This window comes from Antedon mediterranea, chromosome 7 (assembly GCF_964355755.1).
Source record: "Antedon mediterranea chromosome 7, ecAntMedi1.1, whole genome shotgun sequence".
Lineage (NCBI taxonomy): Eukaryota > Metazoa > Echinodermata > Crinoidea > Comatulida > Antedonidae > Antedon > Antedon mediterranea.
This window is the reverse complement of record NC_092676.1, coordinates 20,547,251-20,573,006: the sequence shown is the minus strand read 5'-3', so window position 1 is coordinate 20,573,006 and position 25,756 is coordinate 20,547,251. Positions and strand designations below refer to the sequence as shown.

General features: G+C 33.5%; 2 protein-coding genes across 3 annotated transcripts; one reads left to right on the top strand and one right to left on the bottom strand.

Annotated features, from left to right (window-relative positions):
* The first annotated feature begins 26 nt into the window (after window positions 1-26).
* On the top strand, window positions 27-22,073 carry LOC140055316 (WD repeat-containing protein 3-like). 2 transcript variants are annotated; one of them, XM_072100630.1, is made up of 24 exons: window positions 27-127; window positions 1,028-1,245; window positions 1,634-1,843; window positions 2,278-2,396; window positions 2,753-2,831; window positions 3,179-3,280; window positions 3,430-3,489; window positions 4,360-4,461; window positions 4,781-4,881; window positions 6,809-6,922; window positions 7,270-7,500; window positions 7,837-8,032; window positions 8,370-8,449; window positions 8,847-8,988; window positions 9,395-9,451; window positions 9,568-9,780; window positions 10,378-10,566; window positions 10,830-10,988; window positions 11,104-11,154; window positions 11,273-11,316; window positions 20,466-20,594; window positions 20,961-21,054; window positions 21,307-21,485; window positions 21,520-22,073. In XM_072100630.1, the coding sequence occupies exons 2-23, from the start codon at window positions 1,075-1,077 to the stop codon at window positions 21,469-21,471; spliced, it is 2,808 nt and encodes a 935-aa protein (XP_071956731.1). In that variant the 5' UTR covers window positions 27-127; window positions 1,028-1,074; the 3' UTR covers window positions 21,472-21,485; window positions 21,520-22,073. The 2 variants fall into 2 exon arrangements, with proteins under 2 accessions (XP_071956731.1, XP_071956729.1); XM_072100628.1 differs by having other exon boundaries at window positions 21,307-22,073.
* An 88-nt stretch (window positions 22,074-22,161) lies between these two features.
* On the bottom strand, window positions 22,162-25,728 carry LOC140055317 (dimethyladenosine transferase 1, mitochondrial-like). The gene is made up of 8 exons (XM_072100631.1): window positions 25,636-25,728; window positions 25,014-25,141; window positions 24,676-24,827; window positions 24,439-24,547; window positions 24,011-24,162; window positions 23,381-23,500; window positions 22,899-23,026; window positions 22,162-22,542 (listed from the first exon to the last, which is right to left on the bottom strand). Exons 2-8 carry the CDS (start codon window positions 25,129-25,131, stop codon window positions 22,368-22,370), a joined length of 954 nt encoding a protein of 317 aa, XP_071956732.1. The 5' UTR covers window positions 25,132-25,141; window positions 25,636-25,728; the 3' UTR covers window positions 22,162-22,367.
* Between the last annotated feature and the right edge of the window lie 28 nt (window positions 25,729-25,756).

Below are 25,756 nucleotides of genomic sequence, written 5' to 3'. Positions count from 1 at the left end.
GGTTATTATGTTACGCGACGACCACACATCAACACACGTGTTCTTCGATAGTAGATAAGACAAAATTTATTTCATGCGTTTTTTATATTAAGAATAATATATGAGTTAAATACTAGGCCTATTCAAGGTAAGAATATTTGTAATTGTGATGCTTTTCTATAAATAAGGTTTAACATCCCAGGCCAGCTCTTTAAAACGAAATGAATGGCACCAGTTTAGCCAGGCCAACCAAAAGCAAGGAAGGGCAAACCAAACATTTATCACAGCGGCCAGACGACATCTCACAGCCAATGCAGGTCTGAGAGGACTGGTAGCTAAGCCTAGGCCTAAACTAATTCTAGATTCGTGCCTCAGCATTTTACACTGCCATGTTAAATCCATGTATAGGCCTAGGCCTAGCTAGTCCAAACCAAGACAATAAACAATTGTCTGGAATTTAAATTATTTTTGCATGTTTATTTATTTAATATTTATAATAAAATAATAATATTAATAATATTATAATAATAAATAAGGAATTTAAAAAGACTGACTGGAAAAATAATGCAATAAACCATTTGCACAATTTTAAATTGGAAGTAGGACGTATACATACTGGAATGGAGTTGTGGCCTGGTGGTTATGATGCTTGGCTGCCAATCCAAGGGTCCTGGGTTCAAGTCCTGTCATATGTCAGGATTTTTTCTAATGACAATTTACAACTTCACTCCCAAAGACTTGTAATAAAGACTTTGTTTATGTAGAGCATTGTGTGTATATGTTTGTCTCGTGAACGGATTGCCACCTTTAAGAAGGATAGTGATTGAATTTGCTTATGGTTATCCTTGGCAATTTGCCTAAATATATAAAAAAAAATAAAATAAAAAAAAAAATAGTATCCTAGTCGTATTCATTGGTTTATTCAAGGTTTTTTAATAGTTATTAATTGGAAAATATTTTACACATGCAATTTTGTTTGCAAATTGTGCATATAATTTACTTCACAATTGATCTGACCTCTCATTGACATTTATTTATTTTTTTATAGAGAATAAAATGACAAATTAAACAATTTGAAAAAGAGTTGAAGACACAATGGGTCTCACAAAACAGTATCTACGATATGTTCAAAGCACGGTTTTTGGTGTCGTTGCGAGTAATAACGCACACATTGTTTACATTAGCCTTGATGGGGAGCGCAGTAATTTGATTGCTGTTCCAGCCGTCGAGCATGTCATCATTTGGAATATCAGAAAGAATGAAAAGGTGAAAATTGTATTTTTTTATTTAATTAAATTGTTATCCAAATTATTTATCAGGTAATTGTTACCTACTAATCCATAATTCATAAATAATATCTTCTTCTGAGATGATCAATTTAATTTAATTCATTTAATTTTTTATTCTAAATTTGTTGTTCTTTATTTTATCTTTATAAATTATATTAATTTAATTTGTTTTGTTACATGTCTCATCATGTTCTATTTTTGTGAGGGACCCTAATGATCAGCTTCGACTGGATGGACCACCCTTGTACAATATTGTTGAATTAATATTGTATGTTACTTGATATGAGTATAATCCTATTCTCGAGTGCAATCCCACCCCTTGATTTAGGATTCAGACTAATCCCACCTCTTTTTTTCTTCTACAGGTGTTAATTTTAGAAGGAAATAAACATGAAGTAACTGCTCTTACTGGATGTCCTCAGAGTAAACTTTTAGCTGTAGGATATGCTGATGGTTCTATCCAGTTATTTGACCTTTCCAGTGGTGAACCAAATATAGTTTTCAATGGTCATAAATCTGCTGTAACAACTTTGACATTTGACAGAGCAGGTTTGACATTAGCTTCTGGGTCAAAGGTTGGTACTGGTTTTTTATTTTCAAATTTCTAATTTTGTTCAATAAGACAATAAGTAAAAAAAAAACAGTTAAAAAGTATGATTTGTGGCAAGCTAGAAACAAACAAAAAGACTTTTCCACATTGTGCACATGTGGGAAAGTTGAGACATGTTTCCTTTCTCTATTTCTTCAACACAGTTGTGGTGGTTGTTAGGTTAAGGTAGGCATCAATCAACTAATCCTAATTATAAGTCAAATTTATTAGCTAAAAATGATGATTTTATTTGTATATTATTTATTATTAAACTTGGTGTGCTGCTTCCAGGTGTCCATAATATGTTGTATATAACCAGAGTGAGGTGATGGGTGTGGTATAATGTAATATTTTGCACATTTTGTTAACATTATGCACCTTCCTAATATAACAATATTCTCCTTTCCCCCTTATTTTCAGGATACAGATGTTATTCTTTGGGATATCGTTAATGAATCAGGATTGTACCGATTGAAAGGTCACAAGGGTATTGTAACCAAGTGTCAGTTTATGAAGACAAAGAATATATTGATAACTAGGTAAATTGTAGTTTAGTTCATTTTCAGTATGTCGTCACATTAAGGTATGCCATTCATTCACTACTGAATGTAAACCTCTAGCATCTCCTCTTCTATAAGGTCTTTCACAACTGTTCAGGCACGGTTCCAGTCTGGCCCTGAAAAATCATAAGCGAACGTCAATGTTTCGTTTTCATTGACGTTTGATTTGATTTTCCAGCGCCAGAAAGACCCTTTAAACATGATGAATGATGAATGAAAAAGATCTTTATCGATAGAAGTAAAAAATAAAAAAATAAGTTGATTATAAGATTGAAGAAAATTGAGGGCAGTGTTGCATGTTTCTATTTATAGATTTGTATTTAATTTATTTTTAGCTCTAAAGATACATTTATTAAATTCTGGGATTTGGACACACAACATTGTTTTAAAACATTAGTTGGGCATCGGACAGAGGTAGGTTCAAATGTTTACTGATAAATTATATTCCTGTATTTAAAACCAGAAATGTATTAAATGTTTTTAATGAAAATGTTGAGGGGAATAACCTGTCTATTACTGATGTGGACAACACATTCCACAACTTCCATCTCCCTAAGAGTCAGATCTCAGTATGTATATACTAGACCTCCACTTTTAAATGAGACTTATTCTACCACCAGACAGAACCGTGGTTTGCCTGTGCCAATCTATGTTTTGCTGCGCTCTTGCCATAACCGCTCAGCGACTTGACTCGTCAATTAACAGTATAGCTGTTTTCAAAATTTACCAGAATAATTCTATAATAATACTTAATTTTGTAGGTTTGGGATTTCATCTGCCTTGATGACAGTAAATTAATAACTGGTTGTGGTGATAGTGAACTCAGAGTTTGGTATTTGAATTTCAAGGAGGATATAGATGAGGTAAATGAACAAAATCATCAACGATTGCAGATTTTAACGGTTTTTAACATTGATTTTTACCCCCTTTTCCTGTACAATCTGAATGTCTACTAGAAGGTAAATGGTTGAAAACAAAATGTAGCCATATTTTTTACTTTTATATTCTATAGGCTCCTGAATCTAAGAAGGCTAAAGGTGATGATAAGAGTGATGAAGAAGATGATAAAGTGGTAACATGTTTGTTTTATTTCTAAACTTTAAGCTAATCTAACCTCCGCTAAGTAAACTAAAAACAGATATTTACCAAATTTAAACCACAGATAGATATATTGTCAAAGACGACTTCAGTAATATTTGCAAACGCAGACCAGGATTCCAATTCTGGACCACTTTTTATTATTTTACTAATCTTAGGCCGTAAGTCAAAACAGATCTTTAAAGCTCAGGTACAGTCATGAATTTTAAATATAATATTTGGTTAATTGTACATAAATCAAATATTTGTAACAGAAATCAAGACGAAAAAACATGAATTTACATTAATATGGTCAAATACAAAATTTGGCAAAATCCTTCCATAAAAACCAGGAAGACTTTTTTTCAGTAGTTAGGCACTTAACCTAATGTAATAACATGTCTGGTGACTCCCTAGAAGGTGAAAAAAGATGGTGGATATACGGTGGATAATTTTTGCTATAGCATGAAAATAAAAATCTGAAGTTGAATAAAAATACCAGAAATGTAATATTCAAGTTATATTACCTATATTTAGTCATCTGATAACATTTTTTACCACACTGTTTATTTTTCATAGCTTTTTAAAATGCCTCTCTATTTACAAAATTTGTGTACAAAGTGCTTATTTTCAACAAGCTCGTGTAACACAAATAAAATTCCAAAAATTATGAAACATAGGGGAAACTATAGATCTATAATTATTGGAATGTATGATAAATAGAAATTTTTGCCCGCACCTGGCCTTTAACACGATACTTGGTCCTTCCTCTTTTTACTCTTGGCGAAGGTTGATTACTTCTTGTTTGTAATGATTTGATTTAGAAAGAAAGATGTTGTAATTTTATATAATTTTGTTATCGTAGAGTTTGTTGACCTGTGTTAAAGCAGGATCAATTATGAGATTAAGCAGAGAAAGACTGGTTTCCATGGGAACAGATAGAACCGGACGATTGCTATGTTGTCATGTAAGTTTTATTGACATTATATTTTTTAATTAATAGACAAAGAAACTGTGTTGATAATTATGTGTGGATAGAATGAATGGCCAAAATTAAGTTGAATGACCCAAGCCTTTTCTAAAACTCTATATACACTATCAAACTTGTTTTTCAATCAAACTAATTTGAGTGTAGACAAAGCTTTAGGCATAGTTTTAAAATACCAAATAACATAGTAATATTAATAAAGTGAGTTCTTTAGATGCTGTTAACTTCTTCATTACTGTTTCACTACTAATTTATATACTTGAGTGTCAGACACTATTGCTTGTGGTTATATTAACAGGGACCAGAATCAAACATAGAGGTGTTTCTAATATGTACCGAAGAAGAGGCAAAAAAGCGATTCAAGAAAAGACAAAAGCGTGCTCGACGGAGACGGGAAAGGTGAGTGTGTAAATTTAATACTTAATACCAACTTTATTCACATCATACGTAAATAAGTAGTACAATATATTATTATTATTATTATTACTTGTATAGCGCACATTTATATAACATTTAATTATAATCAGCGGCGCTTCACATCAATTAGTATCGTAACATTCTTTGAAATATAGTGCTTTTAAATGTTTTTTAAACTGATTATAGTCGTCTAAGTGCTTAATGTGACTTGGTAATCTGTTCCAAATTTTGGGTCCTGCTACGGCGAACGTACGGTCAGCAAATGTCTTTCGTTTAGTTCGTGGGATTGTCAGGTTATAATTGCTGGTGCTTGAACGAGTACTGCGAGAAACATTCCGCACAGTAAGAATATCTCTCAGGTAACTTGGAGCGGAACCTTTAAGCGAACGCCATACAAGACACGCTATTTTGAATTGACATCTATGAGACATCGGAAGCCAGTGCAAGGATCGCATGGCGTTAGTTGCACTGTCATACCGACCTTTCCTGACAATTATTTTCGCAGCTTGGTGCAGTAACCTATTCATTGGAGCAAGGGTATTAGCAGGTAGACCATAATACAATGCATTGGCGTAATCAATATGTGACAGCACGAGCGATTGAACTAGTTGTTGGCAAAGGTCCTTGGAGAGAAATTTGCGGATTTGACGAATATAGTATAAATTAACAGCTATCGTTCTGCATTTATCACGTATGTGGTTCTTGAAAGATAGCTGGTCGTCGATATTAACACCAAGGTATTTTACAGATGAACCACGGGGTATTCTGTCCTGACATACGATGATATGATCTTTCTCGCATTTCAGGAGTTGAGCTCTGCTTCCCAATAGTATGAACTCTGTTTTTTCACTGTTCATTTTTAGTCTGTTGGACTTCATCCAGTCGTTGATGGGTATGAGGCACTCTTGTAATTTGGTGATTGTATTTTCCATACTAGAACTAGAATTTGGATTAAATGAATCATACACTGAGTGATCATCGGCATATCCCATCACAGAAATATCAAACTTACTGATATGATCTTGTAAAGTGCTGGCATATATGGTGTATAGAACTGGACCGCATATACTACCCTGAGGTACAGAGAAGGACAAATTGGCTGTCTCCGAGTTAGTTTCGCCGATTGTTGCGTTGGCAAATCGAGGACGAAGGTAAGTATCAAACCAGTTCAATGCCGCATTGGCCACTCCGAATTTGTTCTGCAAAACGTCGAGGAGTACTTCGTGGTTCACTGTGTCGAAGGCGGCTGACAAGTCTATACATACCAGCGCAGACACCCTTTGCAGCTCCATATTCCAGAGTACGTCATTGGTTAACTTAACCAAAGCCGTCTCTGTGCTAAAACCTTTCCGATAGGCAGATTGGTACGCCGGTAATAAGGTATTGTTTTCAACATAAGCTATGAATTGGTTCAAGCATGCGCGTTCAACCAGCTTGGATACGAAGGACAGATTGCTTACTGGCCTATAATTCCTGAGGATACATTCAACACCCTTCTTTTTTATAAGCGGTTTTATAACTGATATATATATATATATGTGAAAAGGAGCCAAAAAGATCTTGTACCGACAAGATGGAAACTGCCCTCTTCTTGAATGTAATCATTAATGATATACATGAATGCACAGAAGCGGGCCACAATCCCTCGCCTATCATGTATACTGTATGAGAGTGATGTGATGTTTTTGTTTATTTTTATGTTTTTTATTTATCTGTTGCTGTATATCTCGGAGAAAACATAATTTCTATGTATATTTTATATGCAAATGACAACAAATTTCCACTGATGAATGAATCTGCACCTATAATGTATTACACAACAAATCTTTAGCCTCAAACATGTCAGTAGGCTTGTGTGTACTTTTAACATATTTGTTTTCTTAATTGTTTAATTTCTTTGTTTAATCAGGGAAATAGAAGAAGCTGGAGATAATGAAGAGGATATACCTGAAGTTGAATTAGTACGGGGAGCAGAAGATGAAATTAAACATCATTCTAAAATTGTAACATCATCTAAAGTCAGGTATAGTGATCAAGTCAGTTTATATTGAAAGCCATTCATCCTTACATAGAAGAAAACAGCCATGAAGTGTTGCCATTAGTGATGAATTAGAATATTAAATAAAATATTTTCTACTTCCATCATAATAAAATATTTTAAATGGATTTTACTTTTCTGTTTAAGACGTTTCATTTTATTATAATGTGCTAGATGATAATTAATGGCATTTATTCTATTTTACATTGCTTCAAAAACAACTGTAGGATGTATAACAGTTTTCACTTGAATAGATAAATTTGTTTGAATAGATAGTTTACAGGTTAAAATTTGTGCATCTATTTAATAAATAATTGTATTACATTGATTAGAGCCTTTGATGTACTAGTTGAAAAGAACGACATGGTGTCTCTGGTAACATTACTTCACAATAACTCGGTTGAAGTCCACCAGATGAACATCACGGATACGAGTTCAGAAAATCATAATATTAAACGTCTTCTGTGGGATGGTCATCGTAGTGACGTGAGAACTGTCTGTTTCAGCTCGGACAACACTGCGATACTCTCGGCTTCTGGCGACAGTGTTAAATTGTGGAACCGGTAAGTTTAAGGATGGCAATCTACCAACAGGAAACTGAGCTCGCCTTGTCAAGATAGGAACTCATAACAGTCCTTTGATCTTATGTCTGGCTGCGACAAATACCAACATTACTGTACTATGTACATATTGTTCGCGGTGACTGATCATGTCGCAGCCACAGATAAACACTTTGATCTGTGGAGCTTAGCATCCTGTTGTTAGATTGTCTTGGTTTAAGGATCTTCAATTTACAATCACAATGTTGTCTTTTCGCATGAAAAACAGTAGCTTGTTTTACCTCTGCCATATCTACACCTTTGACATTATTCCATTTTATTTATTTGCTTTGTTTTTAGAGACACGTTAAAGTGTATTCGATCTATGAGCTGCACGTACGCATTATGCTCGATATTCGTACCCGGTGACAGGCATTGCATTGTGGGAACTAAGCAAGGAACGCTGCAGTTGTTTGACATTGCTACTGGTTCATTAATGGAGCAGATAAAGGCACATGAAAATACAGTCTGGTCATTAGCGTTGATGCCTAACAAAGTAAGTATTTCAGTTGTAATGCTACTCATTAAAAGTCCAGATTTATGCAATTTTAATATATTTACACTTTTTTTTGCAATTGCCGTTTCAACACCCCATGAGCAGTATATGACAACCCACACTTAGATTAGCCAAAAATACTAAGTCGATAGAAATGCTGTGCCATGGTTGTTTTCCAACAAGATTTTTCATTTATTTACTTCAATTTATGTACCAGGTCTTTCTGGCCTGCTTATATGCGGTATGTAAAACTAACTACAATATATATTGATTTGTTTGTGTTTTTTGAAGACCTTCTGTATGTGCTATCTCTATTTAAATATTATATTTACTATAGCGTGGATTTGTATCTGGAGGAACAGACAAGACAATCAAATTCTGGGATTTTGAATTGGTGGATTCAGAAACTGATCAAAGGTTTGTATATCGGTGTTGTCATTGAAATGCTCGTTTCGATAACAGGTAGTCCAGAATATATTGGAACATGTGTGTGTGTGTTTGTAATGCTCCAAACTTGCATGCAATAAAATAAATTGTATTGAAATTGCTCTACTTTTATAATAATAATATTAATTTTCTTTTGTATAGCACTTAAAGCTTGAACAAGGCTTGAACTAGGTATAAATTACATAATTTCATATGCTATGCGAAAGCGATGGGTTTTTTCACATAATATTGTGAAAAAATGTTTGATATTGAAATATGTTTGATTTTGACATTGATATTATTATTCGCTACAATATCTTTGATGTTGAACATTTTGATACAAATACATAATTAATAACAGGATGCTATGATTTTTACGTCCAATCAGCAAAAGGCTTTCAATGGAACACAAGAGGACCTTGGAAATGTCGGAGGATGTCCTGTGTGTTAAGTATTCTCCAGATCAGAAGTTCATAGCCGTCTCGCTGCTAGATAGCACTGTTAAGATCTTCTTCGCAGACACCCTTAAAGTAAGTCACTAAAATATTGACCTTTTAGTTAATGGCTACTCAAAGTGGGATTTAAATATATGTATGTACATAATCGTACGTATGTATAATGAAACAGTTTTGTATAAGGTTTGTTTGTACACAACGCAACTTGAGGTCAAACTAGTTTTAAACATTGACTCATGTGTGTGTGATGTACACCAACAAAATCAATAATAGACAGTAGTATTAGTTACCAGGTCAAGTCTAAGTTACATTCGCATTTAAGCACCGTTCTAGTTGTATGTAATATGCAAATAGCCTAAGTACATAAAAGTAACTCATAAACACTACAGTGTGATTTTAGGTATGGGAATTGAAGATATTAAGTGGGTTTCAACTCTTTATTTTAGTTCTAAATTAATTTTGTTATTTTTTTCCCTTCCAGTTCTTCCTCTCCTTATATGGGCATAAGTTACCAGTATTGACCATGGATATATCTTCCGTAAGTTTTAATTTTAAATGTTATTGTCAAACATACAATTTTCAATTCAGTCCAAACAGTTGCATACATCCATTAAGAAATGTATCTTAATTTATTTCATTTTATTTGACATACAGGATAGTTCATTGATTGTCACAGGATCAGCAGATAAAAATATCAAAATCTGGGGATTGGATTACGGAGATTGTCACCGTTCCATCTTCGCTCACGATGACAGCATCATGGGAATTCAGTTTGTACCCAAAACTCATCTGTTTTTTACTTGTGGAAAAGATCGTAAATTAAAGCAATGGGATGCTGATAACTTTGAAGTTATTACAACCTTGGAGGTGAGATGCATTTATAGATTCTTTTTTTTTTTTGATTTTTCAGATTTAACAAACAAAAAAACAAAAAACACATTAACTTTGTTACAATGATTTTGCTTAAATTAGTTTTTTAAAATAACTAATACGTAGCCATAAAATCGACAAGGGTTCAAAGCTCACTCACTCCACGGCTCTTGTGGTAGAACAAGTCTTCTCGGATGAGGACATAAAACGTAGGTCAGTGTCTACATCTAGCTCAGTGTCTACATCTAGCTCATGTGCACTTTTAAAGAATCTAGTACATCTTTCAAGACGAGTAGGAGGTTACCCCGGTGTACTAATACATCACAGCCACTAACTGGGCCCTCTGGGAGGCCAGTCTTTGACTGAAGAACTCACCCAGTATAAATAAATAATAACAAACAAACTAATATTTGAGCATAATTGGATTTCTTCAGTCTTGGATAACAAAAAATCTATTCCTTATGATAAAAGAACTGGTTTGATTAAGGGATACTGTATGATGGTCAAGTGTCCACTCGGCTACCATATGTTTGGTTTTTATTGACAGATTTTGAATTACTAATATATTTGTGGTTCTACCTAACTTTTTTTCAGGGACACCAAGGAGAAGTGTGGTGCCTAGCTGTCAGCCCTAGTGGTAACCACATAGTCACTGCTTCTCACGATAAATCATTGAGGTTGTGGCAACGGACGGAAGAACCGCTAGTGCTTGAAGAGGAGCGAGAAAACGAAAGAGAGAAGTTAAATGAAGCAGCAGTAGCTGAACGCGACTCGGAACCAGTGGTATGTCCTGTTAATAGAACTTATACAGTAGTCAGTGTTAAACTATTAGCCTTCCACAATCATGGAAAGGTAGTCCTGTCATTCATTTTCATCCCAATCTCTGAAGGATAAGTAACCATGCTTTAGAAATGGATGAAACAAGTCTTAGGGTCTATCTAACCAACTAATAATGACTAATAATCAAACTTTATGTGACAAAAAAATGTGATGTTCCCATATATGGACACGATGACATTGTATACTATGTTGTATTGATTATACAGGTTGCTGGTGAAACGGCAGTAGAAGCTGTTCTAGCTGGTAAACAAACAGTTGAAACCGTGAAGGCAGCGGAAAGAATTATGGAAGCAATAGAGCTATTTAAAGAAGAAAGGTTAAAGGTTATAGAACATAGAGAAAAAAGTAAAGCAGCTAAGAAACCTGTAAGTATATTGGATAATATTAGATCCAAACGTGACACCTAGGTTGAAAGTGCGCTATCAAAAACATTTATTTGAAAATACAAGATAATGCAAATACATATTTGTACATTTTCAGCTCCCATTACCCAAGATGCACCCAATCCTTGAAGCTCTTGGCAAAGTTTCTGTAAGTAAACAGTCTGTGTGCTTTTAATCTTCACCTTTATTTCCTTATTTTCCGTATGGTAGTGGATAATATTCAACCATAAACACTAAATGCAATTTAATTCATGTATTTATTTCAGCCTACCAGATATGTTTTAGATGTCATCAAGAAAGTGCGTTCAAGGTATGTGGATTAAAAAAACATTGATTACATTATAACCTTTATGAGCTATCTTAAGCTTAAATAAAATTCCTCGAGACACCATGTTAATAGTCTAGACTATCTTAACTAGTTTAGACTATCCAACTAGTTAGACTATCTAGTCTAAACTACAGTAGTTAGCTAATCTAATCTATCTAGCTAGTGTAGGCTATCTAACTAGTTTTGACTATCTAGAATAATAGTCTGGAATATCTAGCTGGTCTAGACTATCTAACTACTGTAGTATAGACTATATAGCTAGTCTAGACTATTTAACTACTGTAATTATTGACTATCCAGCTAGTCTATTCTATCTAAAATAATAGTCTAGACTATCTAATTACTGTAGGATAGACTATCTAGCTACTGTAGTGTAGCCTATCTAGCTAGTCTAGACTATATAACTACTGTAGGATAGACTATCTAGCTACTGTAGTATAGACTATCTAACTACTGTAGGATAGACTATATAGCTAGTCTAGACTATCGAACTACTGTAGTATAGCCTATCTAGCTAGTCTAGACTATCTAACTACTGTAGTATAGCCTATCTAGCTAGTATAGACTATCTAACTACTGTAGGATAGACTATCTAGCTAGTCTAGACTATCTAACTAGTCTAGACTATCTATCTACTGTAGTATAGACTATCTAACTACTGTAGTATAGCCTATCTAGCTAGTATAGACTATCTAACTAGTCTAGACTATCTACTGTAACTACTGTAGGATAGACTATCTAGCTAGTCTAGACTATCTAGCTACTGTAGTGTAGCCTATCTAGCTAGTATAGCCTATCTAGCTAGTATAGCCTATCTAACTATTGTAGTATAGCCTATCTAGCTAGTCTAGACTATCTAACTACTGTAGGATAGACTATCTAGCTAGTATAGACTATCTAACTACTGTAGGATAGACTATCTAGCTAGTCTAGACTATCTAACTAGTCTAGACTATCTAACTACTGTAGTATAGACTATCTAACTAAATCAGAAATGATCTGTCATCTTGTATGACTGAAGCAGAGACTATTTTTATTGAGATTGAGTTAGAATCAGGAAATAATGTTATTTGTGGTATAGTTTATAGACCACCCTCACGTTCCTTGCAAAAGTTTGATGATGAATTAACATGTGTAATGCAAATGATTAATCTAGAAAAAAAGAAAGCTTACCTTGTGGGAGACTATAACATAAACTTACTCCAACAATCTACCGACAACACTATCCAATCACACTTAGACACAATATTTTCTCAGTCATTTCAGCCAATCATAAAAAGTCCTACTAGAATATCCGATAATTGTGCTTCAATAATTGATAACATTTATTGCAACATCGATTGTTTTACTACGTCCCTTAAAAGTGGAATACTTATTACTGATATTTCTGATCACTTCCCAATATTCTGTGTAGATACTTTGGAAAAACATAATAAGCAATATCCTCGATTTGTATATAAACGACAATACTCTCCTCAACAAACGGAGTATTTTTTGCAAGAATTACAAAGTAATCAGTGGAATGATGTGCTATTCTCAAATAATGCGAATGTTGCTTATCAAAATTTTACAAACACTTTAAATAAAACAATTGATAATTGTTTCCCTTTAAAACGATTTAGAAATAAGGCGAACAAGTTAAAATCTCCTTGGATCACAGCTGAAATTGCCAGAGCTATCTCTCAAAAACATAAATTATATAAAAAGTACAAACAAAATAACACCACTACTAATAAAAGTACGTACATACATTTTAGAAACAAGTTAACCACTACTATTAGAAATCGGAAAAAAGAATATTATATGGTCCAGTTTGAACGAAATAAACAAGATATTAAAAAAACGTGGACAATCCTAAATGATATAATGGGTAGGAAAAAGACTACCAATTTGCCTACAAAAATAAAATTGGGTACTGAGACTTTCTCTGATAATGATGAGAAAGCTGATGCATTCAACTCTTTTTTTATTAATATTGGAGAAAAACTAAATAATAAATTTAGGCATGAATCTCAAAATGAAGAAATCACCCACAGAACTTTCTTAAAGGGAAATTTTACCTCTTCAATGTTTTTTAAGCCTGTTACTGAACATGAACTTAACCACTATATTAAAAACACAAAGAATACTTCTCCTGGCCATGATGGTATAAGTGCCCAACTCATAAAATCTGCTTCCCCGTTTATTTTAAAACCTTTATTGCATATTATTAATACGTCATTATCATCGGGCTGTGTCCCGGCTGATATAAAAATTGCTAAAGTTATCCCGGTATTTAAGAATGGTGACATCTCCGATATAAATAATTATCGGCCTATTTCCATTTTACCCTTTTTTTCCAAAATATTTGAGAGGATTGTGTATGATCAAACGATTTGTTACCTCTCAAAATATAACGTACTGAGTAAAACACAGTATGGATTTAGACAACACCATTCAACTAGTCATGCTTTAATACAATCGATTGAAAAAATCACAAACGCTATTGAGAATAAAGAGTTCACACTAGGAGTTTTCCTTGATTTATCAAAAGCGTTTGATACAATCGATCATGATATATTATTAGATAAGTTAAGATTTTATGGTATAAGAGGAGTTCCGCTAAACTGGTTCTCAAACTATCTTAAAAAAAGACTACAATACACATTTATTGTTAATACTGCATCTAGTAAAATGACAGTAAACACTGGAGTTCCTCAGGGATCCATATTGGGTCCATTATTATTTCTTATATTCATTAATGATATTAGTCTAGCATGTAACCATGTAGACATGATTATGTATGCAGATGACACAAATGTGTTTTATAGTCACAATGATATTACTCAAGCTTTTGATACAATGAACCAGGAGTTATCTATACTTTCGGACTGGTTTATTGCTAACAAATTAACGCTCAATGTAAACAAATCAAAATATGTTATATTTAAGGCTAGAAATAAGTCAGCTGACACTACCTCACTAGAATTGAGGATGGGAAATGAATGTATAGTAAAAGCTACTGAAGTTAAATTTCTAGGCTTATTTCTGGATGAAACTTTATCGTTTAATTATCATGTAAATGAGGTAGCAAACAGTATTTCTAGAATAATTGGTGTCTTAAACAAAGTGAAGTCTATGTTATCAAGTAAAATCTTGTTAACGGTATACAATGCACTTATATTACCTAGAATAACGTATGCTATCACAGTATGGGGTGCTACTTCTGCTACAAACTTAAACCGTATACATATTCTCCAGAAAAAAGCACTTAGAAATATTTGTCATGTTCATTTTATGCATCCTTCTCATCCACTTTTTATTTCAACCCAAACATTAAATATTTTTGACCTTTATACGAAACACACTGCTATATTTATGTATCAATATAAACATAATCTATTACCTGAATCATTTAATAACTTATTTAGTACATCTGCCTCATTCCATAATTACTCAACTAGAAACAGGTCAAACTACTGTCCACAACTAAAACGCACCAAAGTCGGACAGCAATGTATTTCCTACCAAGGAACACATATTTGGAACAATTTAACAGACTATATAAAACAATCCCCCACTTTAAGTTTGTTTAAACAGAGATTAAAGCAATATTATAACAATAGAAATATTTAAGTTAAGTAAATCACATTATGTTATTTTGGTTTGTTCTTTTTGTTTGTACTAATTGTTTGATCTTTTTGTTAGGGTTACATGCTTAAAGCACTTGTGCTTATTTTGTATCCCATTCCATTATCTTATTATTTGTATTGTATTTGTATATGTTTTTATTTTGATTATGGAATAAAAATGTCGATGAATTGAATTGATTGAATTAACTACTGTAGTGTAGCCTATCTAGCTAGTATAGCCTATCTAACTACTGTAGTATAGCCTATCTAGCTAGTCTAGACTATCTAACTAGTCTAGACTATCTAGCTACTGTAGTATAGACTATCTAACTACTGTAGGATAGACTATCTAGCTAGTATAGCCTATCTAACTACTGTAGTATAGCCTATCTAGCTAGTATAGACTATCTAACTAGTCTAGACTATCTAGCTACTGTAGTATAGACTATCTAACTACCGTAGGATAGACTATCTAGCTAGTCTAGACTATCTAGCTACTGTAGTGTAGCCTATCTAGCTAGTATAGCCTATCTAACTACTGTAGTATAGCCTTTCTAGCTAGTCTAGACTATCTAACTACTGTAGGATAGACTATCTAGCTAGTATAGACTATCTAACTACTGTAGGATAGACTATCTAGCTAGTCTAGACTATCTAACTAGTCTAGACTATCTAGCTAGTCTAGACTATCTAGCTACTGTAGTATAGACTATCTAACTACTGTAGGATAGACTATCTAGCTAGTCTAAACTATCTAACTACTGTAGTATAGCCTATCTAGCTAGTATAGACTATCTAACTACTGTAGGATAGACTATCTAACTACTGTAGTATAGACTATCTAACTACTGTAGGATAGACTATATAGCTAGTCTAGACTATCTAACTACTGTAGGATAGACTATCTAGCTAGTATAGACTATCTAACTACTGTAGGATAGACTATCTAGCTAGTCTAGACTATCTAGCTACTGTAGTATAGACTATATAGCTAGTATAGACTATCTAACTACTGTAGTATAGACTATATAGCTAGTATAGACTATCTAACTACTGTAGGATAGACTATATAGCTAGTATAGACTATCTAACTACTGTAGTATAGACTATCTAACTACTGTAGTATAGACTATCTAACTACTGTAGTATAGACTATCTAACTACTGTAGTCTAGACTATCTAACTACTGTAGGATAGACTATATAGCTAGTATAGACTATCTAACTACTGTAGGATAGACTATATAGCTACTGTAGTATAGACTATCTAACTACTGTAGTATAGACTATCTAACTACTGTAGTATAGACTATCTAACTACTGTAGTATAGACTATCTAACTACTGTAGTATAGACTATCTAACTACTGTAGTATAGACTATCTAACTACTGTAGTATAGACTATCTAACTACTGTAGTATAGACTATCTAACTACTGTAGTATAGACTATCTAACTACTGTAGTCTAGACTATCTAACTACTGTAGGATAGACTATCTAACTACTGTAGTATAGACTATCTAACTACTGTAGGATAGACTATCTAACTACTGTAGTATAGACTATCTAACTACTGTAGGATAGACTATCTAACTACTGTAGGATAGACTATCTAACTACTGTAGGATAGACTATCTAACTACTGTAGGATAGACTATCTAACTACTGTAGGATAGACTATCTAACTACTGTAGGATAGACTATCTAACTACTGTAGGATAGACTATCTAACTACTGTAGGATAGACTATATAGCTAGTCTAGACTATCTAACTACTGTAGGATAGACTATCTAGCTAGTATAGACTATCTAACTACTGTAGTATAGCCTATCTAGCTAGTCTAGACTATCTAACTACTGTAGGATAGACTATATAGCTAGTATAGCCTATCTAACTACTGTAGTATAGCCTATCTAGCTAGTCTAGACTATCTAACTACTGTAGTGTAGCCTATCTAGCTAGTATAGCCTATCTAACTACTGTAGTATAGCCTATCTAGCTAGTCTAGACTATCTAACTACTGTAGGATAGACTATCTAACTACTGTAGTATAGCCTATCTAGCTAGTCTAGACTATCTAACTACTGTAGGATAGACTATCTAGCTAGTCTAGACTATCTAGCTACTGTGTATAGACTATCTAACTACTGTAGTATAGACTATCTAACTACTGTAGTATAGACTATCTAACTACTGTAGGATAGACTATATAGCTAGTCTAGACTATCTAACTACTGTAGGATAGACTATATAGCTAGTCTAGACTATCTAGCTACTGTGGTATAGACTATCTAACTACTGTAGGATAGACTATCTAGCTAGTATAGCCTATCTAACTACTGTAGTATAGCCTATCTAGCTAGTATAGACTATCTAACTAGTCTAGACTATCTAGCTACTGTAGTATAGACTATCTAACTACCGTAGGATAGACTATCTAGCTAGTCTAGACTATCTAGCTACTGTAGTGTAGCCTATCTAGCTAGTATAGCCTATCTAACTACTGTAGTATAGCCTTTCTAGCTAGTCTAGACTATCTAACTACTGTAGGATAGACTATCTAGCTAGTATAGACTATCTAACTACTGTAGGATAGACTATCTAGCTAGTCTAGACTATCTAACTAGTCTAGACTATCTAGCTAGTCTAGACTATCTAGCTACTGTAGTATAGACTATCTAACTACTGTAGGATAGACTATCTAGCTAGTCTAAACTATCTAACTACTGTAGTATAGCCTATCTAGCTAGTATAGACTATCTAACTACTGTAGGATAGACTATCTAACTACTGTAATATAGACTATCTAACTACTGTAGGATAGACTATATAGCTAGTCTAGACTATCTAACTACTGTAGGATAGACTATCTAGCTAGTATAGACTATCTAACTACTGTAGGATAGACTATCTAGCTAGTCTAGACTATCTAGCTACTGTAGTATAGACTATATAGCTAGTATAGACTATCTAACTACTGTAGTATAGACTATATAGCTAGTATAGACTATCTAACTACTGTAGGATAGACTATATAGCTAGTATAGACTATCTAACTACTGTAGTATAGACTATCTAACTACTGTAGTATAGACTATCTAACTACTGTAGTATAGACTATCTAACTACTGTAGTATAGACTATCTAACTACTGTAGTCTAGACTATCTAACTACTGTAGGATAGACTATATAGCTAGTATAGACTATCTAACTACTGTAGGATAGACTATATAGCTACTGTAGTATAGACTATCTAACTACTGTAGTATAGACTATCTAACTACTGTAGTATAGACTATCTAACTACTGTAGTATAGACTATCTAACTACTGTAGTATAGACTATCTAACTACTGTAGTATAGACTATCTAACTACTGTAGTATAGACTATCTAACTACTGTAGTATAGACTATCTAACTACTGTAGTATAGACTATCTAACTACTGTAGTCTAGACTATCTAACTACTGTAGTATAGACTATCTAACTACTGTAGTATAGACTATCTAACTACTGTAGTCTAGACTATCTAACTACTGTAGTATAGACTATCTAACTACTGTAGTATAGACTATCTAACTACTGTAGTATAGACTATCTAACTACTGTAGGATAGACTATCTAACTACTGTAGGATAGACTATCTAACTACTGTAGGATAGACTATCTAACTACTGTAGGATAGACTATCTAACTACTGTAGGATAGACTATCTAACTACTGTAGGATAGACTATCTAACTACTGTAGGATAGACTATATAGCTAGTCTAGACTATCTAACTACTGTAGGATAGACTATCTAGCTAGTATAGACTATCTAACTACTGTAGTATAGCCTATCTAGCTAGTCTAGACTATCTAACTACTGTAGGATAGACTATATAGCTAGTATAGCCTATCTAACTACTGTAGTATAGCCTATCTAGCTAGTCTAGACTATCTAACTACTGTAGTGTAGCCTATCTAGCTAGTATAGCCTATCTAACTACTGTAGTATAGCCTATCTAGCTAGTCTAGACTATCTAACTACTGTAGGATAGACTATCTAACTACTGTAGTATAGCCTATCTAGCTAGTCTAGACTATCTAACTACTGTAGGATAGACTATCTAGCTAGTCTAGACTATCTAGCTACTGTGTATAGACTATCTAACTACTGTAGTATAGACTATCTAACTACTGTAGTATAGACTATCTAACTACTGTAGGATAGACTATATAGCTAGTCTAGACTATCTAACTACTGTAGGATAGACTATATAGCTAGTCTAGACTATCTAACTACTGTAGGATAGACTATCTAGCTAGTATAGACTATCTAACTACTGTAGTATAGCCTTTCTAGCTAGTCTAGACTATCTAACTACTGTAGGATAGACTATCTAACTACTGTAGTATAGACTATCTAGCTACTGTAGTATAGACTATCTAACTACTGTAGTATAGACTATCTAACTACTGTAGGATAGACTATATAGCTAGTCTAGACTATCTAACTACTGTAGGATAGACTATCTAGCTAGTCTAGGCCATCGAACTACTGTAGTATAGACTATCTAGCTAGTCTAGACTATCTAACTACTGTAGGATAGACTATCTAACTACTGTAGTATAGACTATCTAGCTAGTCTAGACTATCTAACTACTGTAGTATAGACTATCTAACTACTGTAGGATAGACTATTTAACTACTGTAGTATAGACTATCTAGCTAGTCTAGACTATCTAACTACTGTAGGATAGACTATCTAACTAGTCTAGACTATCTAACTACTGTAGGATAGACTATCTAATTAGTCTAGACTATCCAACTACTGTAGTATAGACTATCTAGCTAGTCTAGACTATCTAACTACTGTAGGATAGACTATCTAGCTAGTCTAGACTATCTAACTACTGTAGTATAGACTATCTAGCTAGTATAGACTATCTAACTACTGTAGTATAGACTATCTAGCTAGTCTAGACTATCTAACTACAGTAGGATAGACTATCTAGCTAGTCTAGACTATCTAACTACTGTAGTATCGCTTATCTAGCTAGTCTAGACTATCTAACTACTGTAGGATAGACTATCTAGCTAGTCTAGACTATCTAACTACTGTAGTATCGCTTATCTAGCTAGTCTAGACTATCTAACTACTGTAGGATAGACTATCTAGCTAGTCTAGACTATCTAACTACTGTAGGATAGACTATCTAACTAGTCTAGACTATCTAACTACTGTAGGATAGACTATCTAACTAGTCTAGACTATCTAACTACTGTAGGATGGACTATCTAGCTAGTCTATCTAACTACTGTAGGATAGACTATCTAGCTAGTCTAGACTATCTATTCTAGTCTACACTAGCTAGGGTCATTAGTTTATTTACATGCACCTTCAGGTTGTTTGAAATACAGTAATAGTCTCTTGTACTCAATTCTCCATATTCCTTTCCTTAATATCTACTACAATAATTGAAATAACAATGTTGTTCAATCTACTAACTCAGTTGTTGTTCATTAACTCTTTAGTGAACTGGAAGAAGCTCTATTAGTATTACCATTCCATTATGTTGAGGATTTACTCAAACTTCTTGATGTTTTTTTGTCATTGGAGTGGGAGTCTGAACTGACCTGTAGATGTCTTCTATTTTTGCTCAGGTATGATTATCATTTTCTAATTTTAACTGCAAAACATTCATTTATTTTATAACACACCTACTGTGAATGTCGAAGGCTAGACATAAGACATGAGATAACTTTATTATCTCCAATCCGAAGTCCCTAGTTGAATAAAAAACAATAGGGTGTGAATTTGTTTTGCTGAAAAGATGCCCACTACTCTACATGTTGGTCTTCAAACATATTCAGTCGCCAGTCTTGTGTTGCTTAAAATCTTTCTTTTTTAAATTGAACGTGCACTGTACCACCTAAATTGCAATAATGCATATCATATGATACGTCAAATAATTGAACTGTATATATATATAAATATAACTACAGTATGGTAAAAAATATTCTTTGCAGGATCCATCATGGGCAGATCACATCTAATCAGGTACTCCTACCAGTCATTGACCGACTTAGGGGTCACATCTCATCAACTGTTGGTAACATGAGGGTAAATATTGAATAAATGTTGATATAAATGTCCAGTATTATTAAATTAGAAAAACATATAAATAGCATGCATTAAACTAAGATGGTGTAAACTTAGCTTAACATAATTTTTTTTACAAAAAATTGTGATGTACCCAAATATGGTAAAGATATGACATCATCACGTCCATATACGGTATGGGCACAACACAGTTTTTGTCACATCAAGTTTGATAGTAGCTTTAGTTTACATACAAAGAATTTTTGTTTTCAGGATACTATTGGTTTCAATATGGCAGCCTTGAAGTTCTTACAAAGTGAGATTGAAACAAAGAAAGAGGTGACATTTTTTACAGACGCTACAGACAAGTTCCAGGAAGCTGGTCGCAAGAGAAAACAAACAAGAAAGAGGAAGGGTGTAGCACTACTTGCATTGTAACCAAATTATGATCTATCATTTACAATTATGGGACATAATGTAGCAGATGCCATCTACAATATATTTAAAATGTACTATTGATTGAGATGGGTTTGAGCATGTGGTACAAAGCATCAGCTTTGTTATCTTTTAAATGTACACCTACTGTACAGACACACTGTCAACTACCTTGATTTATTTAAGCTATACCCAATTCACACATACAACGCAAATGTAATAAATTACTACATAATATATTCCGGGATATTTCTTACTTTCAAACTAGCTTCTTATAACTGTATTACATTGATGTTACCTCTACGAGGCCTGTATTGTAACCATCATTACGGGCGTGTTCTGAGAATTTACGTCAAAGAAACTCTTTCATGCTTTCGTACCATTGTTACCATTGTTACATTTTGAAAGATTTTTGTACATGTATTATTGTTTTGTGCACGAACTAGCAATGATGCTATGAGAAAGAAAATGGGCATTAAAATATGTTGAAAAATCCTTGGGCTTCTGCATTTACGCCACTGATACCATGTAAATCATATTTTTATTCCACAACCGCTTGTTGACTAGTGTACCAGAATTTCTTCTGGGAAATAGAGCCGTAAAAGGTAAAAAAGAATACACATCTTCTAACATACATCAAATTTGCTCTACCATTTATCATACAGTATTATAAAAAAAAAATTTGACTGAAAATTAAAATGTAGTTTTTAATTGAAATGAATACCATCTTGTAAAAAAGATTATACTCCCAAATATTGAGAACAAGCAGTTGGAGCAGTAGCCAATACGATGTGGTGTTCCAGCTTGCAGACAGCGATGGCTGCCATGTCCATTTTGAAAATGTCCTTTTGTGCCATTATTAAACCATGTGTAGCCGACAACATATAAATTAGCATGTGTTACCGATAGTCATAATCGATCAAGCCCGGGATCCTTTCACATATATCGTGATAGGCCCAACAGAGGGATTTAAAATCGTCCATTGTCAAGTTATAAGGCTTTGTGGTTGGATCGATAACTGTGACCTGAAACATTTCAGCAACTAGGTCATCCCTACCTGCTGGGAATAAAATTCTGTGAAAAGAGAGTTGAATATAATAGTTTATGTTATCAAGTTTAGCGTCTTATATCTAATCTTGCAAATTTATTTCTAGGTTTGAATAGGCTTTACAGAATACATACACTAGCTAAGCAGATGCGATTGTCTTTCTAAATTTTGAGCCAGAATGAGGGATAGAGGATTGTAGGCCAACTATCATTTTTAGTAGTAAACCTGCCATACCCCATCCCAGTGTGTGACCTTCTTTTTACACGTCTTAAAAGTTAATCCTACTAAACATACACAAAAAACTATTGCTCTTTGGATTCTGTTTCGTTACAAATGTTACCAATGGTTCAAGGAAAGACCATTGTATTGATATTTTACTTACTCAACACCTCTTCTACAATATTTTTGTCGAAAATGAAATACAGATCTGACGACTTTATCTACCAACTTAAATGGTAGGTTAATGAGTGGTTGCTTCAGTGGAACAAGATGGACAACTCCAATATCAACCTGAAACAGAAATACATTACTTGGTTTACGATCATATGGTTCTCATCAGCCTGGCCCAGCATAAAAAAATGTTCATCTTTGTGTTTTTCAACTTTGAGTTGAGGTGATGAAAGTTTGCCAAAATTTGAACCATACACATGTATTTTCCATGGCCTTATCAAAAACTGGAACGATTACTGATGGAAAAGACATGCATCTAAAATAACATAATAGCATAACAGCTTTCAAAATGTATTCACTTTTTAGTGGTACCGTCTACGTCAGAAATTCATAACAAGAGTATGATTTATTGTATATATTATTGTTATAATTAGCAACAAAATGATAATAATTTTTTTTCAAGAGGTCTTATACCTTTGGTTTTGGTACACAGGCAGCTCCCGGGATATCATAGCAGTGTTTTACACTACACAGGTACTGAGCCATTATGGATGGACGACTACGCTGAACATCATTTGCAGGTGCTACTAGACGCTTTGCGATTAAAAACAAAACAAAAATTTCCTTAAGAATACTAGAAATTTTGAAAACAAAGTGTCAGAAAACTGTATCCACCTTTTCAACTAAATATGTTGTTGTTATTGTTAATAAAACGCCAAAGAAACAACTAAAATGAACTTGACATGTAGTTTTGACTTAATATTAGTAAAAAGATAAATATTTTGGCACATATGACGTTTCATACATTTTCAGACAAAAATCGAAACGTTGACTGGTGGACTAAGATAATAAAAACCCACTACATTTTAATGAGGGTGATCCATCCACCAATTGCTGATCATTAGGGACCCTCAGAGGTTCACAAGACAAACACATGATGCTTGACATAAACAAAGTCTTATTACAAGTCTTTGGGAGTGGAGTTGTAATTTGTCCTTAGAAACAATCCTGACATGTGACGGGACTTGAACCCAGGACCCTTGGAGTGGTAGCCAAGCATCATAACCACCAAGCCACAACTCCACTACAAGTCTAGACATATACCTCTGCCACTTCTTTCTGAAATGTCAACAACATCCTTGTCCTACCAAATGAGAATGGTCCAGTACGGTTAGACACAGCTTCTAGCCACTGCATGATGAGTGGTGTAGAGACGTTAAATGGAAGATTTCCAATTAAATGCAAATTGGGACAATCTATTATTACAGTAGGTAGAAAGATAAACAATTGGATTATTACAATAACAATATAATAAATTATGATACTATTTTAATATCACTTTTGTTTCACCTATTAGTATGATTCAGGCCTTGAGAACATGAACTAGATTTTCAATTAGATTTTGGATGGGTATGGTGGAAGCAATTTTATAGAAAAGAGAGGTCATGTTTGAATTACTTTCATTTTTCCTGGGTTTTATCAAAAATTGTCTGCGATTGTGATTGAACATAAATATACTTTAATAATATTACCATCTTGCCATTCACGCAAAATTTCTTTTGGAAAATGATTTTCAAATTGAAATCGTAAGATGTCATCTAGGACAACGCTCAACGTTCCATTTGATGCTTCAGCTAACATCTAAAAAAAACAGTTTGAAAAAATGAATTGATTGAAAAAAATGAATGTTTTCACTTTCATCAAATAAATCATGTAGGTATAAAATAGGACTAGTCCTACAAGGGATCCGTCCAAAATGTCCATACAACCTGAAGGCTTTCTTTAAAGCGTTTATCTTTTTCAACAACTACTAAATTCTGTACACCCGCTTGGAGAATAGACCGCGTTATTGCCCCTGGTCCAGGACCGACCTCGCATACATGATGACCTTCCAACTTCCCTGCTTGTTTAACAAATTTGTCTGAAGAAAAAAAAATGCATTGTTTAGGTACGATTACAATTAAGGGTTATGATTTTTTAGGACAAACTTAATGTCATATAATATACTGTACTTAATTTCTTGGTTTAGATTGGTCAAAGGAAGATTTTGACCGACAAACTAGGAACAAGTTAGATCATAGTAATGATGATTAATTTAAATATTTACTTGTCAATTTGAGATCCATTAAAAAATTTTGCGAAAGATGTTTTTCAGCACGAAGCCCATAAAGTCGAATAATCTCCCTCAAAGTTGGAAGCGGAGGTAATCTCATAACTGCTGTCATTTTGATCAAACTGAAGAGTAAAATTAAAATATGTTTGGTACAGTAAGTGGTCATTTATTTTATATAATATAAAACAATATATTAATTAAATATTTATATAATTTATTAATTATTAAATAAAATAGATAATATAAATTACTAAACATCTGAAAAAAATGAATGAATACACTTATATTAAAATAATATAAACCTCTGGATTTATACAGGAACATGTTACAATCATGTACATGTGTACAGTAATGGTACGAATGGACCAATCGACTCCTATTGTGTCTCCTCCACATCACGCATGCAACACTAACACGCCAGCATGTCAGCAGCATGGATGGTGATACTCGAAAATTAGGCCTAGCTTTAAAAAAGACTGTAAAACTAACCACTACTAGTAATGTATATTCTATCACTACATTTAACATACAGACTAGAAAAAACGTCTGATCAAATTGTAATAATTATATTATGTTATATATCTAAAAACTGAGTAATAAAGTATAGTAGTTTTACACTATTTATGACATCGCCACACCACCCACGTGTACCAAGTTTGTTTACAGGAGAAGCGAAAGAAGGACAGAGGTCACGAATAAACGCCGGATGTGTTGTTGAAGTGTACCGGAAGTACAAT

Coding starts and splice junctions, on each gene's coding strand:
- LOC140055316 (XM_072100630.1), top strand. CDS start 1,075: ATGGGTCTCACAAAACAGTATCTACGATATGTTCAAAGCACGGTTTTT. Junction 1,246..1,633: donor ATATCAGAAAGAATGAAAAG/GTGAAAATTGTA, acceptor TTTCTTCTACAG/GTGTTAATTTTAGAAGGAAA. Junction 6,923..7,269: donor GTAACATCATCTAAAGTCAG/GTATAGTGATCA, acceptor TACATTGATTAG/AGCCTTTGATGTACTAGTTG.
- LOC140055317 (XM_072100631.1), bottom strand. CDS start 25,131: ATGACAGCAGTTATGAGATTACCTCCGCTTCCAACTTTGAGGGAGATT. Junction 24,548..24,675: donor GCTTTAAAGAAAGCCTTCAG/GTTGTATGGACA, acceptor TGTTTTTTTTAG/ATGTTAGCTGAAGCATCAAA. Junction 23,501..24,010: donor TTCAGAAAGAAGTGGCAGAG/GTATATGTCTAG, acceptor TTAATCGCAAAG/CGTCTAGTAGCACCTGCAAA.